Consider the following 16,812-nt stretch of genomic DNA (forward strand, 5'->3'; position numbering starts at 1 on the left):
TAGAATGACTTAGTTAATCATGATCAGTGGATGAGCAAATGCACCCTCAATAATTATTAGAGAGACAAGGATGGTTGTGTGTAAATACTCTCTCCTATGTTAAGAGCAGCCAGTGAGTGTTGCTTCACACTGTAATTATCTCATCTATTGACACTGAAAGTCAGTCTCTGACATGTTCTTCCTTCCCTTTCCACAGTGCTCATTCCTTGCATCAGATGAAGCCACTGTGCTGCCACAGTAAGTCTAGAGTCAGCTCATGAGGGGTGGGGAGGACAGAAGAGAGGAAGTTCCTCCATCATATCATCAAGCTTATCAAAGATCACCCTGCAGCCACAGACAATCACTGCATCTGAGGCATGGAAAAGGCAGGAGGAACACACCAGTCAGGTTGGAGGACAGCAGCAGAACTGCCCTCCCTGGCAGCAACCCACAGTCTGAATGCATGATACATGTACCTCCCAAACCAGTCTCTGAGAAAAGCAGACAAAACTAGACCTAAGCTTTGCTGCCCAGGACTGATGAAAACCACACCCTAAATGAGCTAACAAGCACCATGGATTTGCTGAAGTGCTGCTGATCTGCCTGGCACACTAGAAGACTCCAGCAGAATTGCAGTGGTCCATTTAACTTCAAATTAATGGCTCAGGCCTCTTGGACAAGACCCTGCTCTTGCTAAGCTGAAAAGTTCTCCATATGAATAGGCTCCAAACAACCACTAAAAATTACCCTAACTCTGGATTCTTTTTCCCTAAGTTTTGATCCACTACAACAGTGGAAAAAAGCCCAGTGTTGTTCACTTTCTAGACAAACACAGTTTTTGAAAAACAGAAACCACAAAAACAGAAGATGATCAATAAATTCTTAGTTTTAGAGACAAGCAACAAAGGCAAATACATATTAACATTTTCTCCCCAAACAGGAGGAAAAATCCACCTTCTCCTATGACCTGACTTAATAATCATACTAGAATAATTTAGGTTGGAAGAGATCTTTAACATCAAGTCCAAATGATAATCCTAATGGCCATTGCACTAAAGGGTTCTTAATTCAACTTTCTCTATTTCTTTTCCATAAATATGAGAAGCAGGAAATAAACTTTTCCTTGGCCCAGCCACAGTCTTCATTTGACAATTTAAGGAAGTTACAGAATACATAACTCTATGTGTCTGACTGTATTCAGTAAATATTCTGATAAAATAAGAAACAACTCTCTCCTTGTTTGCAAGTAAATATTTAATTTTCTTATTACAAAACCATTTCTTATTTCCATTTAATGAATGAATAAATAAATAAATAAAATGTAAGGTCATCAACAGTGTGCTCAAGTACTTTAAGCAGCACATCCAACCAACTTTACATCTGCCAGCATTAATTGTGTCCTTACCAACTCCTTCCCGAAACTCTACTAGCCATGCACTCCATGACTTGCCTTTACAAAAGCTTTATCATTGGTATCCATGTATTTACTGATTATTCTGTGCCTTCAAAGAGAATTCATGCTATTTAATCATATGGACCTTAAGAGCAGCAGTAGACATAGTTTGTCTGATCATCAGTATGCATTTGCTCCAAGACTCCAATATCCCTTCCCCTCAAATCTTTAATTCATCTACTATGTCAATATCCTACAACAGATCTAAGAAAAACTAGATAGCCTAATTTTATATAAGTACACACACACATTCATATGGACACCTTTTTTAAAATAAAAATTCAAGCATTTTCTATCAATGCACAAACAAGTTCGCTCCTTTTTTTCTTTTCTTAAATTCTGTTTTAAATGGATTATGGTTCGTTTTGGTTTTTTAAATCCTGGAGTAGCTTGTGCCATTTCTTACTAGAGCTACTGATCCTTGGATAATATACAACAGCAAGAACACCAATTTTGAAGATTGCAGAACTCCAGCAATCTCACAGTGGTTCTGACTTTTCCCCATCACTTCAATCACAGCAGCCTCAATACCAGCCACCTTCTCCAAGGGGCTCCCTTTAGTGTCAACATCACCTCCACTTCCTAATAAACCCGATTCCATTTTCTTTTATGTCTTGTTTTCTAAACATTGCTTTTCTCTCCTTTACTTTCCCCCTCTGCTCCCAAGTAAGGTGCAAGGAACATCTCAAGGAGCGTTTACAAAATGTGAAGCCCAGCAAGTAGTGTCACCACAGAGTACCTGCTGGTAAACAGAATACCTCATGTTACAGCCTATTACTGAAAACAATGGACTCAAAGGAATTCAAGGCTGCTTGACACCTACAACAAAACACTTTTCAGAGAAGTTGTTTCTTAATGAGAACTAAAACAATACCTGCTTCCTACAGGCTTCCTCTATATTATTGCTGTTATAAGTCCATGAAGACACTTCCATACAACCCTCATTTTGGTTCCCCCTCACATTCCTTAGTTGGCATCTCTTCCCCTCTCGTTTCTTGAGTAATGCCAGTTATTTCTCATGCTACCTAATTATTGAGAGCAAGACAACAAGATGATTTTACACCTGTTTCCAAACTATGCAGTTACTAAATGGCTGCTGACAGACGGTAAGGTGGAAGGGGTAGAGGAAAGAAGCCACAGTTTTGCCTTCTACAAAGCAGTAATTTTCAAGAAATTCCCAAGATCTTTGTATTCCAAAATGCATTTGCTTCTGCTGGTGACCACTCCACAGAGGAACGCACAATGACAGTCAGTAACTACATGAGCTTGTTTCCTGGGAAGCGAGGCACAGATAGGCCCCTTGGCATCAGCCAAGATCTTGTCTTGTAACTCCAGCTTTAATCTGGCTTCCAAACTTAATTCACAAGTTCATTTTATTCACTGCGATATATTTTTTTTAAAAAAACAACTCACCGTTTTATTACGCAGTCTAATTATGTCCGAAACAGAGCCAGCTCCACAATATTCCATAACAATCCATAGATCTGTGTTCTTAAAGTAGCTGCCATAGTACTTGACAACATAAGGACTAAATGGAAAAAAAAAGTTAGATAAATAGATGAATTCTTAGAAGACAAAAAAAAAAAATCACCAGCACACCTGTTGTTAAAAACTGTTTGACACAGCTAAAGAGAAAGTGCAACCAAATACATTTTAAATTTGTAACCAGCTTAACCAATGCCTTTTTAGAGTAAATTATGATTACTTAATAAAATGATAAAGGCACTACTATGTATATAAGTTTTCTGCAATCTTCAAATACAGACAGAGTTTTCCCAAACATCAGTCATCTGATAAAAAGCTTTGTTTTTCCCTCCTCTAAGGCCTCTCTTGAATGCTTCTCTTCTTAGAAAGACTGCCTTGTTTTCTTCTCCCCAGAGCAAAATCACATGGAAACTCAACCATGTTTTCCCAGTTTTGCAAGAATGAATTTATTTCAAGCACAGAACTAGGCTTTCTTATTAAAGAGAATCTAGTGCTGGTTTGAAGCCTGCTGGATTTGCAAATACTTTTCATACTGAAGCATCTCATGAGAAGTGATAATATTGTCACAAACCGAAGGTACTGCTTTGCTACTCCATCAGTTTGTCACTTGACATAATGCTTCTTTGGAGTCACTTGCACAAGAAAGGCAGAAACAGATGTGGTAAACATAAAAAGGATCATTGTTCATAAGTTATTAGATGGTGTATTTAGGGAAATAAAAGACTGAAGGTTTGGGGTGGGGTTTTTGGCAGGAACTGAAAGAAGGCTACAGTTTGATTGTCATCTATCACCCACAAAGTCAGGAAGTGAGATACTGAGATATCAGACAGTGGTTTCTCATCAGAACACCTACATTATGGGGTACAATCAAAGACCATTTTGTTTTGGAGCAAGGAACTGTATTTTAGGATCAGCATTTCTGACAGCAACATTCTTCATAGAGACAACTGGTACAAAAAGAGAGGACCTGTGGGTGCCTCCTGCAATATGATATCTTTACAAAAAGACAGGTCAACACTATCAAAAAACTATTTCATTTAAAAGCAACTGTTAGCACCAAATGAATTTACCTTTTCAGAAGGAAAGGTGGGTCAGTCTCCTCCTAACTAGTCCAAATGTCTACCATTTACAAGCATGACACTTTGATCTTGCTCCTTATAAATTCATGAAGTCAGGAAGGCTGTATTACTTCTAAAGAAAACCCACTGATTTTTGTGACCATCTCTTACCAGATTTATACTATGCCAGGATTCCCAGCAACAATTGGCTATTATTATCAATCAGGACAAAATGATCTTTTCAAAACATCAAGTGCTGTGCAATCTCAAAACACTGTTCATATTTGCCTAAAGACTGACACTAATAAATTTGATTTTGAAGCTGTAGCCCAAAACTTCATGGACAACAGAAATAGTAAAGTAATTTCTGCATCCTTGCATTAAGGCTTCTTCTTCTACAAAACCTGCAATCATAAGATCTGTGAACAAGCGTAAGGTAACAATCCACCAGCACTTTCACAAGACTGTTCTCATTTTGAAAGGGATGTTCTCACAGGAAAATGGCAGCCAAGAAAATATTCTTCTGGAAGTTAACTGCTAGCCATTCATCTTCTGCTAGAAACATCTTTATCGATCTTCTGAAACAGGCAGACTCAGAATTTCACAAAGCCCAAGACATTTAAAGGAAACAGTAACCTTTGGCCTTAACAGGGCGAGTAAAGTGAAGCAAGCACAGAGAATTCTAAGCAGAGGCCAGTATTTCTTCTTTCAACAGTTTATTTGTATTTCCTTCAATCCAAAGTAAGGAGAGGAGGAGATCCACAAAGTGGTTCCTTTAATTAAAAAAGTCTATGCTGGACAATTTACTTTCCATGAAAAAGTTGGCAGCTGCTTATATTTCAGCTATTTTCACAAGTAGAAATACATTTTCACATAGACTCTTGGAAAAGGAACAGAATGTCACACCTACCTGTCACATTGTTGCATTATAGAGATTTCTTTAATTATTTCTTGAAGATCTGACTCCACAGGGACCTGTTTAATTGCTACAACTTGTCCAGATTCTTTGTGTATTGCTTTAAACACGCTACCATAAGACCTAAAAGTAAGAGACATTTTTTTAAAAAAAACAAGGCAAACTGCTCCTGATTTCCATTATGCACAAAAAGTCACAAAAGCCATATGCAGAAGTGTGAGCATTTTTCAGGCTGCAAAAAGATCAGTTCTACCAGCACCTCAGGAAAGACAGAAGGGTGCTTTATCAAGACAGCAGAAATTTTTGTCAAGATTTAAGAGTTTCTAATTCCATTACAGGTGCAAGTACATTTGCTGTGCTAACAAACAGACATCAAAATGCATAAATATATAAGGGAAAGTGTAGAAATCTACCAATGCGTGCATTTGCTTTAGCAGTAAAACTTGTCTATAGAGGCATTTACAGTCACTCTCTCTGTAACTTAATATTCCAACATATGTTTTATGTATCGTTTCCTTCTGATCCTAAGCCCCTGTAAATAGCTGTACTTACCCTTCACCAAGCTTCTCCAGAACATCAAAGACTTCTTCAGGCTGCTTAGTTAAACTATCTTCACTTAGCTTTTTCAGTTTGCTAAAAGAAAGACAAAAGCTAGTTATTTTTGGGGGGGGGAGAAAGAACTCATGCAAATTTTCACACAAGCAAGCAGACAGAATAAATTATTACAAAGAAAAATATATTCTTATGAAAACAAAATACCTAATGTGTAACAGCAATCAAATTTTAATTCATCTTATATGATAGCTGGTTAAGTTATGACAATTTTTGTCATTATCAGTTTCCCATTAATGTTTGCTCAATTCAATGCAGCATGGGACCAATTCACTATTCAAACTCCTTCCTTAGCTGAAATATAAACAGACAAAGAATGCAGGAAAGTTTACCTTCCCTCAAAAACCAGCAAACAGATGCCCCTTACTGCTTAGGGGATGCCACACTGTTCTCTATTTATAAACCAATCCTTCACCCACATAAGGCACTCAGTTTGTAAATTGCATCCCTCATCAGCCAGTGAATGACATCATTAAAAGCAGAATTCTGAAGTCAAGATGATTCTGGGAGCATATGGGAGCACTTCCCAAGTAGCAGCAGAAGACTGAAATTCCAAAAGCTGAGTACTGTAAGAGCTGTTGGGACAGCTTCTCTTGCATCTCTGTAAATGCACATAGGGAAAGGATGCAACGAAATCTCTAATTACATAACACCACCATATTTGCCCTTAGTTCTCTCTCACAGAGTCTCAAATCACTCAGTAACACCCTATGATTTCTTCCAGCACTTTGAACTCCCTTTTACCACCATTTGTTGTCCTTTACAAGCAGTCCTAGCCTTTCCCTGGTCTCTAGCATTCCCAGCTCTCCAGGCCCCCAGACTCCGGCAAATCTCAAAACACAGCTTGGCTGCAAGCTTGCACTAGAGCTAACACTGAACACAGCACAGGAAAATATAACCACACACACATTGCAGTAGGGATGGGGGGCTGCAACATGTAAATCCTTCACCGTAAAGTTCTAGGGAATTTTGCTGCAAGACTATAGTAACAAGTTGACTCTACATGACAGCCTTCTTCTAATAAAGTAGAAGATGAGCTGAAGAAAAGCTGGTGCTGTAGTGTTAAATATAGTCCATGTATTCCATATGCAGGAGGAGGAAAAGGGGAATTAAAAAAAGGAAACTTTGAAGAACAGCAGATCATTGAGAACTTATGGAAAGTAAGTTGTCCCACAACACTTTCTAGAAACAAATATGAAATAGGGGAAGGAAGAAGGGCATGGACAGAAAAGATTGACAAATCTTAATAGTGAAAGAACAGTGATTATCTGAAAAAAACCCTTCATATTAGGAGATGCAATTCTGTGATACACAAAATCAATAAAAATTAAAGTGACTGACCAATGAGGGAACTCATGAGTCAAAATAGATTTGTAATTGCCAACCATCTAAGTAAAAGCAAAGAATTTAAAGTAATTAAATAAGGTTATTAAATTAAATAAATTAAATAAAGTAAAAGCACACAAGTCATATGGATTGGTGTCAAACAAGGGTGCACACATTTATACATCAAAGAACAATTTCACAGATGCAGCAATTACATGAATACAAAAAGCATCCACAATCAGTAAGGAAAGGCGCACTAACTACAATAAAGACCATACAGTTTGCTACAGCAAACAGTCAAGAAGCTGGAAAGCCTGTGTGTTTAGGGAAAATAAAAATCTTCACAGCAAATGAAAGGCACAACTCATCAACACGGAGAAACACAGCAAAAAAAAAATCAAATTAAAAAGACTAAATAATGTCTGCAAAACTGCCCTACAAGAACAAAACTCTGTTTTTTCTTTTTCACTCTCTCTGCTAGTTAGACACTAGAAAGTGGAAAGACAGAACTTATACTTTGCAGAGAAGCACATATTTCATTACTGAAAGAGCATATGTTGAGACAAATCAAAGAGGAAAACCTATTTTTCTGGTAGGTATTATAGTAATAAATCATTCATTTTGCTTCTTTGTTCCAAATTTTTTCCTCTCTCAACAGATTATATGCAGCCTTAAAGACTGCATTCAAGAATAACTTGCTGCCATCATCCCCTTCTTGCCACCAAAAAACCCCATGCACAGTATGTTCATAATATAAGCAGAGCCCTGAAAAATAAAAAGCACAACCTTTAGCTGAGTCTCTCAAAGAGCTGTGTAACAAAAGATGCACTGAACAGAAAGGCAGAGGGACTGAACTTTTTAGTAACGGCAAGAAAAGAGAAAGTATACAGTATCCCTGACTGGAGATGCCCACAAAGAGAACATTTCCACCTGCTCATTAACACCTGCTAAAATGAGAAAGTAGAAAAAAACCAAAAAAATCCATATCAAAAGGGTTCCAACAGCACCATTAATGGCAAAGCATTGTGAGTGTTTGAGAAGAGTAAGTGAAGCAACCACTAACAGCCATAAACTGATCAAAACCAACATCATTGTCAAATAACAGATTATCTAGGAGTACCTGAGACGCAACCAGGAGATTAAAAAAAAAAAGGCATTCTGTAGTTTTAAAATTATTTTCATATTATCCAACCCTGACACACCTGCTACAAGACCAAATCACACTTAACACTAAGGCAGCTTAATACAAAGCCTATTTCCAGTGACAATGGTACGTGGCCTCAGGAATGTCATCACCAAACACCCTCTCAAAGCACCTCCCACTCCTTCACAAGCACTGTACCAGTTCAGATGCTGGGTCGGGTGTTCAAGTGATAGCATCAACACCACAGGTCTTTGAACCACAGAAAAATCCTAATGACTCAGGCATTCTAATGATTTCTGTTTCTGGATGTTTCAATAGAATATTCAGCTCCTGAACTGCAGAACACCACGCGACACACCCTGAAGGGCTGCAGTGAAGACCGCATTTATGAAAACTCTGGGAGAAACGAGGAAGAAGGCGGCGACTGGTGTAACTGGCTGCAAAGCACCAAGCAGCATACAAGAAGAGACCAGAAACAGTATCTTGTTGGTTAAAAGCAAGCAACAATCCTGGGACAGAGAAACACATTTAAGACTTCAGCATCAGCTCTTACTGGCAGGGGGAAGGGGGCAAGGTGAAGAGGGGGCAGGAGGCAAAAATGAAGAGACAAAGGGTACAAGAGCAATAGGAGAGGAGGACAGAATGTATCTCATTCCTCTCTCCCTCACTGAGCCTCTACTTTCATAACACAAACATTTAAAACAGAACAAATAAATCAGTAGATCCAGGCACTGCTTTACTCTGACCAAAGGATGCAAGCGCCATATGTGTGTGTGAGATAATAGATCTCCATATATGAGAAAGTCCAAAGGACATACAGAGAAGTTGAGTATAAAACGTGGACAGAAAGTTGTTCTGGGTTATTTTTTTTCTCTAGAATCTAAACTATCAGGTAGTGATTATGAGCTGTTTTAGAGGTCTTCCAGAAGGGAAGCTGTTCCTTAAATCAGAAGGACTAACTAAACTACACTTCTGGGAAAGACTTGTGAAAATTATTTTCTTGTTCCAAGAAGGTTTGACTTTCCACATAACATCTAGTCTCTTAACAAGGAAAATACAACCAAGCAGATAATTATACTTTTATAAATCCAGTTTTATGAGAAAACATTAATTCCTAGTCCAACCAGAATCTTATTTGCCATTGAGTACATCAGCAAAATTCTAGAAAAGGAAAACCTAAGAGGCACTCAATCCCAGCATAAAGAAAAATTTGAACTGTAACATGAAAGAGCCAGAGATTTCCTCCCAAAAAATTAAAGAAAAAAAAAGTATTACTATAGTACTCTATAGTCATTATATATAGATTATAAAAAATAAATTGGTGATATGCTACAGAGGTAGGGATAAAAAAAAACAACTGAAAGTTCAAAAATAAAAATAAAGCTGGAATAAAGAATAGAAAGCCATCAATTACTGTCATGAGTTACAAAAAACTGGACAGTCACTCCAAGAAATATGAATAAATGTGGTTTATTGTGCAGAAGAACTAGCACATTAAAACATTTGAAAAGAATGGCTGGGATCAATTATACTGATATATTAAAAGAGAAGGCAGCAGGATAAATCACTGCAGTCATCTGAAGTAGAGGTGGCACGTGGAAGCCTTGAGACATTTGCTCTGCTTCACAGCACTCACACAAGGAGAAGCAAGATGAAGACAGTTAACATCATTGTGCTGTGTACTTACATTTAGCCTTCTGCCAATAAAGCCCAAACATTTTTGTCCCATCATTTTCAGGAGGAACTTGACAATTGCCAACATGTCCACTGACACAAACATTAAAAAACAATTTTTTCACAAACAGTTCATATTCTAAGAACAAGTTCTTCCTCTTCCCACAAAACCTGAAACGTTGTGCTTTTCAGTGAACATTAAACTCAAGTTTAAAGAAAAGAATGGAAAACCTTCATTAACACTTCCCATGCTTGTTAAGCAGCATTTCACTTGGTAGCAGCATGCAGGAGATGGGCATGATTAAAAACTAAGTACTTGAGAAAATTCTGTCTATAACTATTTTGTTTTTCCCTTGTATGCAACCTGTATCCTCACATGTGAGCTTGCCAACAATATAGAAAAACTAAACAATAACAACAAAGGAAAATTACAACACTAAGAGGCAAATTTTGTAACTATTTCAAGAGCAAATATCCTTTCTAGTGAGAGAAAAAACTATAAAGCACATTTAAAGTACAGTTAAAAATTCAAGATGCAAGAAAACACTGTGTCAACTACTGCACAAATTGTTCAGCATAAAATCAGAACATCTACTCTAAATTATTTCTAAACTAAAAAGTATTCTGAAAAGGACTCTTCCTTAAAAGTATTGTGTTACTGTTGTAGTGCAATGCAGTGTTAGTCAAGGGAAAAAACTGAATTATTTTGACAGCACCTCCATTGAAAAGTCACAAAGGCCCAGAATATCACTTGGGCATCATCATTGCTGCTTTCTGGGCTGTATTACAGATTTATGCAACAGACAATTGCTTTGTGTGCTTCTCTACAAGGAAGTGGAGATAAAAGTGCCCTATACCTGTAAGGCAACACTGGGATTCTAGGGCATCCCTGCAGCTTTTTAGCGTACATATGAAATTCTTGCTACCTGTAAACAGATGCACCACAGATATGATGCCAAGAGATCCCTCTCAGTAACTGCTCCTGTGAACAGGCACCAAAGTCAAGAATTCTGGTGTTCACATCTGTTTTGCCAAGTAAACATGGTCCATTTCACACTACGACTGCATCCAAGGACAGCACCAAAAATTCAGCCCACAAAAAATAATCTGCATTTCTTCTGGACTTGCAGAAAAAAGGGGTGGCCTAGAATAGCTGGGAATACTAACAATTGGGAAACTGTACCAAACTGCCAATAAAGGAGAAATTATGCACAGCCATGAAAAATTTGCTTCAAATCTTAAGAAATAATCTGAGTTAATATCTTACAAAAACTGAGTACAGATTTTCCCTTCCACTAAAGAAACAAATCTGAGTTCTCATCACAAATTTCCAGAAATAAGCTTCAAAACCCATGTGGAATAGAAAGACATGCCAGAGTTTAGACATGCCCAAATCTAGTTCTTTCTGACCTAATCCAAAGATTTAAACATTTCTTAGTTTCAGTTAGGCCAGACACGCACCTCCAGCTAGGCAATGAAGTTACAGCAAATGCCACATCCACCCCAAAACATCTGGCAGGTTATGCTAACTTCACAGTGTGATTTTCTGTCCTGTGATACCACCAGTTCCCAAGGTTTCCACTGCTGCTGGTGACATTGATTACTCCCCAGACATTTCCATTTCTTTTCCTAAATGTTTGCTGGTGTGTCTCCTACTTCTCTCATTTAAAATATGCAGCACTGTCAGCCTGAAAGTACAGTGTAGGCCTGTCAGAAGGCCCTGCCAGCTAAAACCACCCTAGATAGTAACTACAAACCAATTCATTTTCAAAGTTTTCCACAGTAGGTACTGTCACATAATGTGTTATTGGAGAAGTCATCAGATGTTTCAAACTACATTCTGCTCAAGTCTTATCATCCTACAGGAAGATGCTTTTAAAGATTTTTTTTTCTAAATGGGGAATGTACAGGTCTTAAAGATGAATGCAAAAACTTAACTCCTTTATCACAAATTTATATTGTGTCGTCCCTAGATTTTTCATTACCAGGAAGCAAAAGTAAAATCAGAGCTCAAAGACAGTAAATATATATGTAAACCATATAATTACATTCTGTACACTACACAACTACAGCCTGTGTATTGTACAACTATATCCTATTCCAATAGAAATATACGATTAAACTTAAATTTAACACAAAGCAAAATTGTTTTACGCACTAAGAAGTCAAACGATAAATTATTTTTAAAAACGGGCACAGTAATTAATATAACCTGATAGCCTATATATTTGAGAAAATACATCTACTGTGGGACTATTCCTGGGGTTTGCCTCTTCCCACTCCCTGATTTGCAATTGCAACTATGCAACGCCCACCCCCACAAGCATCCATCCCTCCGGCAGCAGAGCACAAGGACACTTTCCAACGTGAAAAGAGAACGACTCGTGTGTGCTCCTGCCACAGACCTGAGCCATCGAGTGAGAGACCCTCAGGGCAGAGGACTCCGCTCGGCGACCAAGTTTCCCTCACTTTTCACAGCAGTTAAAACTGCTGTGAACTCAAGCAGCCCCCAAGGGACCGCCTCCGCCAGGGCATTTACTGGAGGGTGTATTTCGGGGCATCCACCCTACAGAAGATTCTTCCCCACGTGACAGAGCCCTCCGGCCGCTAAGCAAGGCCCAGCACCGTCCCTGTCCCACCGCCTCCTCACAGACCCCGGCACCGAGGCCTCACCCTGGCCGTGCCACCGCTCCCCGGCGGGGAAGGGGCCGCCGCGGAGGGTCCCTACCTCTTAGGCGCTGTCTGCTCCATGCCGTTGCCGCCGCGGCCCCCCGGGGCCGGTGACCAAGCCCCCGGGCCCCGCCGAACCTGCACAGCTCCAGGAGCGACCTCACCGCCCCTCAACGCGGGGCCCACGCTCCCCACGGCCGCGCTCCGGCTGCCGCCACTACCGCTACCTCCGGCCGCGGCGGGGGCTCGCCCCTCCGCGCCGCTGATTGGCTACAGTCGTGGCACAGTCGGCGCTGATAGGGTAGTATGAATGTCACTCAGAGCGGCGGCTGCGAGAAAGCCCCGCCCACTGCGAGACAAGCGGGCGCTGCCGCGCCGGCGGCAGGGGAAGATCATGGAGGCCGCGGTGCCGCCGAGCTCCCGGCATGCCCCGCGCGGCCAGCGCCCGCGGGGCACGCCGGGATGCGTAGTCCGCCCGCGGGGCGTCCCTGGGAGCCGGGCCGGGGGAACCGGCACCCCCGCGGCGCCGTTCCGCCCCCGGCTGTGGGCGCTGCGCCGCCGGGCAAGGGTATCCCGGGGCAGCACCCCCGCCTGAGGGCGGCTCTTCCCCCGCGGCCACCCCGTGGCCTCGGGGCAGCGCTGCCGGGAGGGCGAGCCGTTCACCCGCCTGTGCGCGCCGGGCGAGGCGGCGGCGCCCAGCCCCTCCTCAGAACGTCAAGGGCGTGCGGGCCGCTGGCTGCAGAGCAGGGCTGAGGGAAAGCTTGGGGTCAGTCGCGGCAGGACGGCCGAGCTGCTCCCCGCAGCCGCCTCGGGACACGAGAACGCTTCTGACGGGAGCAGTGCAGGCTCTTGGGTGCGTGGTGCCAAAGCACACAAGTTACTCTGCGAAGCTGGAGAAGCTCTCACGTAATTATTCAAGCAGCAGGTCTCAGGCTCCAGAGCACCGTGTGACAGCTGCAATTTCACCACCTTACAACTTCGACTTTCTGCTGTTTATGTGCTTGAATCTATGGATCCAAGTAGATCCAGCCAAGTCAATACAAGAACAGCTTACATGCTCAAGCCAATTTCTATAGCCTTTCCTGACAGTAGGTTTATTTGCCTAACTAATGGAAGTTCAAGGTAGTAAAACACCGAGGCAAGTTCCATAAAAACACTGAGATGCCCACGTTCCACTTCAAACTGATTTTAGATGTGCAAGTATTACACTCCCACTTCATAGAAAAATCTGCGCTCCATACATAATTTTGCTTCTTTGATGTGCATTAGCAAGGGAATTTAGAGTGACTGGAGTCCTACTGTTGTGCAAGTCCTCTACTTTGTCTGAGTCAATCCAACCCAGTTGACTCACTGCAGTCAAGCCAAATGCACAATGGCAATATTGAATGAACCCACAAAACAAATCACACACCACCATATGACCTTTTAGGTTCCTTTGTTTTTCTGAGTCATGGAAAAACTGCAATAGAACATCTTCCTTTGCACAACAGATTAATGCAGAGTTCTTCCAAGCATCATCCCACAAGCCACAGTGGCTCACCAGCAGTGCTGCCAGATGTGTCCATAGCATAAACAGCAGCTTGAATGATATGCCAAAAAAAAAAAAAACACCTAGGAAAAAGAGCCAGCAGATGCCTGAGATGGAGTATGGTATGAGTGCCTCAGAAAGTGGTGAGAAGGAATCCCACAAGATGTCTCATTTTCCAGTTCAAGGACAGCTGAGGTCAGGCAGATAGCAAATGCCACATGGCCAGTGTCCAGCTTTGTTCTACAGGGTGTTTGCCAATAGCCACTGACCAATTATTATTTACAGTTCACCAATTCCACCTAATGAAGGGAAGTCTGACATCCCTATTTGCCTTTAATACCCCTGGAATGCAGAGGTTGTCTCCACATCCTTTAACACAAATATTTAAGGCAGTATTTTGTCCGGGTTATTTCAGAGGAGGCAGGTTTTGCTCCCACATCTCAAGCCAAAGGTGCCACAGACTACACATTAAAGCAAGGAAAAGGATTCTTACAAATAAAACACAGGTACTATATTATGTTTGTAACAGCCATACAAAGAAACAGAGCCAAGAAGTGCTCCCTCTCCCCCTTCACACATATGTTTCATTTGCTGGAAGAACTTAGGTTAAACAGTCTAATCTGCCACTTATACCTTTCCCTTAAACAACAGTTGACAAGAACAAAAGAAAATTTTTCCGAGCAAAAATAGCACATTTAGAAATTTTCTTGTTTCATTTGAAACTATTTAATACCACAATCCCCACTTCAAAAAAATACCCTGACTCCTCAGTAACTGAGGAAGATGGAGCAGGACTGTCCTCCATCAATGCCACTGAAGAAAGAAAAGGGTGTAAAAAACTCAAGATGTCTGAAAGAGGAGAAGGTAGGTAGCCTGGCTTTTTACATAGTGGGGCAGACAGTGCCAAAAAAAAGTATGGACTGATTCCATGCCTCTCTCACAGAAATTTAAGTTGAATCTTGTGCAGTTGCCAGAAAGTTTTCTAAGTACATTTAAACTGAAAATAAAACATCAGTGGGATAATACATATACCACGGTATTTTTCAAGATCACTTTATTCATCTCTTATAATTTCTAGTAGTATTTTTAGTCAATGACATTGGAATAAATAACAGTCTCTCACCTTTCCCCTGTGACATGAATTTGAGAACCATGCTGTGAAATACAACACTGATTTGGTATTCATTACAATACTGTACCTAGCCACTGGCAAAGAAGGAACTTTGAAAGGGAAAACAGATTCCCTCTGTTCTCCTACCTCGTTCAGAGTTCCCACTTAAGAGAAGTCTAGATGTTCTGGAGGCATGAATATACTATGAGATTGCTGGTGTCTAGACAAGATGGAGATGAGGAAGTTGCAGACACTCTACATGAGTGAGTATTCCCATGATTTCTTCCAACAACAGGTCTAACACTAGAAGGCAGCTGAGTAAGAAAAGTCTTAATGTAGCCCAATCCTAAAAATGTTGGACCAAACTAACTGAATTACTCTTTTCCTTGTGAAGTATTTTAACCATTTTACAAATTTATCTGCCTGAATTAGGACTCCCTTCTCTGCAGAACTGGCATCAACATCAAATACAATTCCTTAGACCAAAGAATGGATGAAGACCATACTTAGTTTTTGAGTACTATAATTATTTTATATTATAATACAGTTTTGTAAACAGATAAAATAATATATATTTTAATTACTTATACTGAAATGAAATCAGGAATCATGATGGCATGGACAACTATTAGGTGCTTATAAACACACACAAAGGAAGTTCTCAAGCCCCTAAAAATATGAACAAAAAAAGTCCTAAGATATCAGTCCTGTCTCAGTTGTATATAGTTTGTAATAAAACTAAGAAGAATAAAAATTACTTGAGAAGCTCATGTCTGCATTTCTAACAGGTATTACTAATGTTGGGATTTAAATTACAAATATATACTTCAAAGTCATTCATACACATCATGCAAATAAATTACCTATGTTATAGCAGGGACCTTATCTCATTCCTTTGATAGCAAATAAAAGCACATTTACTTCAGAAGGTATTCGATCAGGCTCATTTAAACAAAGTTCATTGTAATGAATACATGATGCTACTGTAAAACAGCAGAACTGATAAATAGTGTGTGTTTTCCAAGAGATACTTGTCATGAACACTCCCCAAAGAAAATACTCCTAGTCCTTCATCATGTCTGTGGTGCTTTTCACAAGCCAGCTCTTTTTCCCATGTGCTTTCTACCCTTTCACCATGGTAGCTCCCGTTTCTTTCACACAGACAGGGTCCTCTGTGCTCTCTCCCTTGATGTGGAATTATCATCCCACAGTAGTTCCATTCACCCGCTTGGCACACCAAAACCAACAAAATCCATAAAGAACCCCAAGCATGCTCCCAGCTCGATCCTCCTTAAAACCCTCCCCATCCCTGGTGTCTCACCATGCCTTGGCCCACTCGGGCATTTCCCCAAGGAGTTCCAAGGGGGCTGTGTCTCCATTACACCTGCAGATTAGCTCACAGGAAAAGGTGTTTGGCTCTCAGGAGAAGGCTGCAGGCCAGTCCACAGTATGGTCCCAAACCCATGTAAGGACAGAGTTTGCCTTAATTTTCCTTTGCCCTGCGGTAAACTGCTCTGCAAGTAGGGCATTCTCTCTCCTTTACCCTTGAGTTTTGTAAAAATAGGAATTTACTGTCATTACAGACCTCCAACTTTTCATGAAACATGTTTAAGACTAGTAGGGTAAGTCACAAATGATTGTGAAGGGGAGAAAGGCAGGGGATGCACAAAGATGGAATGAATGCAGGAGCCTGCTTTCCTTGGAATCCAATTCATAAATTCAGTAGATAAATAGTCAACAACAACACATTTGCATCTCTCTCCCTGTGACTGCCTGATAGTGATCTGGTATGCCAAAAGTTAAGGAAAAGGCCTTGAATGAAATACCAGCTTGTTTATACAAAAGATAAGGAAAAC

The 16,812-nt window shown here is 40.6% G+C and overlaps 1 protein-coding gene across 1 annotated transcript in view; it reads right to left on the reverse strand.

Annotated features, from left to right (window-relative positions):
- The window catches only part of STK3 (serine/threonine kinase 3), a 126,005-nt gene extending 113,427 nt beyond the window's left edge, over positions 1–12,578 (reverse strand). The window contains exons 1-4 of the mRNA XM_030943662.1: positions 12,376–12,578; positions 5,444–5,524; positions 4,886–5,014; positions 2,846–2,960 (exon numbers count right to left, since the gene is read on the reverse strand). Of these exons, the coding sequence (XP_030799522.1) occupies positions 2,846–2,960; positions 4,886–5,014; positions 5,444–5,524; positions 12,376–12,398 (348 nt within the window). The 5' untranslated portion in view covers positions 12,399–12,578. The remainder of the gene's footprint in view (positions 1–2,845; positions 2,961–4,885; positions 5,015–5,443; positions 5,525–12,375) is intronic.
- Positions 12,579–16,812: the final 4,234 nt, after the last annotated feature.

This window comes from Camarhynchus parvulus, chromosome 2 (assembly GCF_901933205.1).
Source record: "Camarhynchus parvulus chromosome 2, STF_HiC, whole genome shotgun sequence".
Taxonomy (NCBI): domain Eukaryota; kingdom Metazoa; phylum Chordata; class Aves; order Passeriformes; family Thraupidae; genus Camarhynchus; species Camarhynchus parvulus.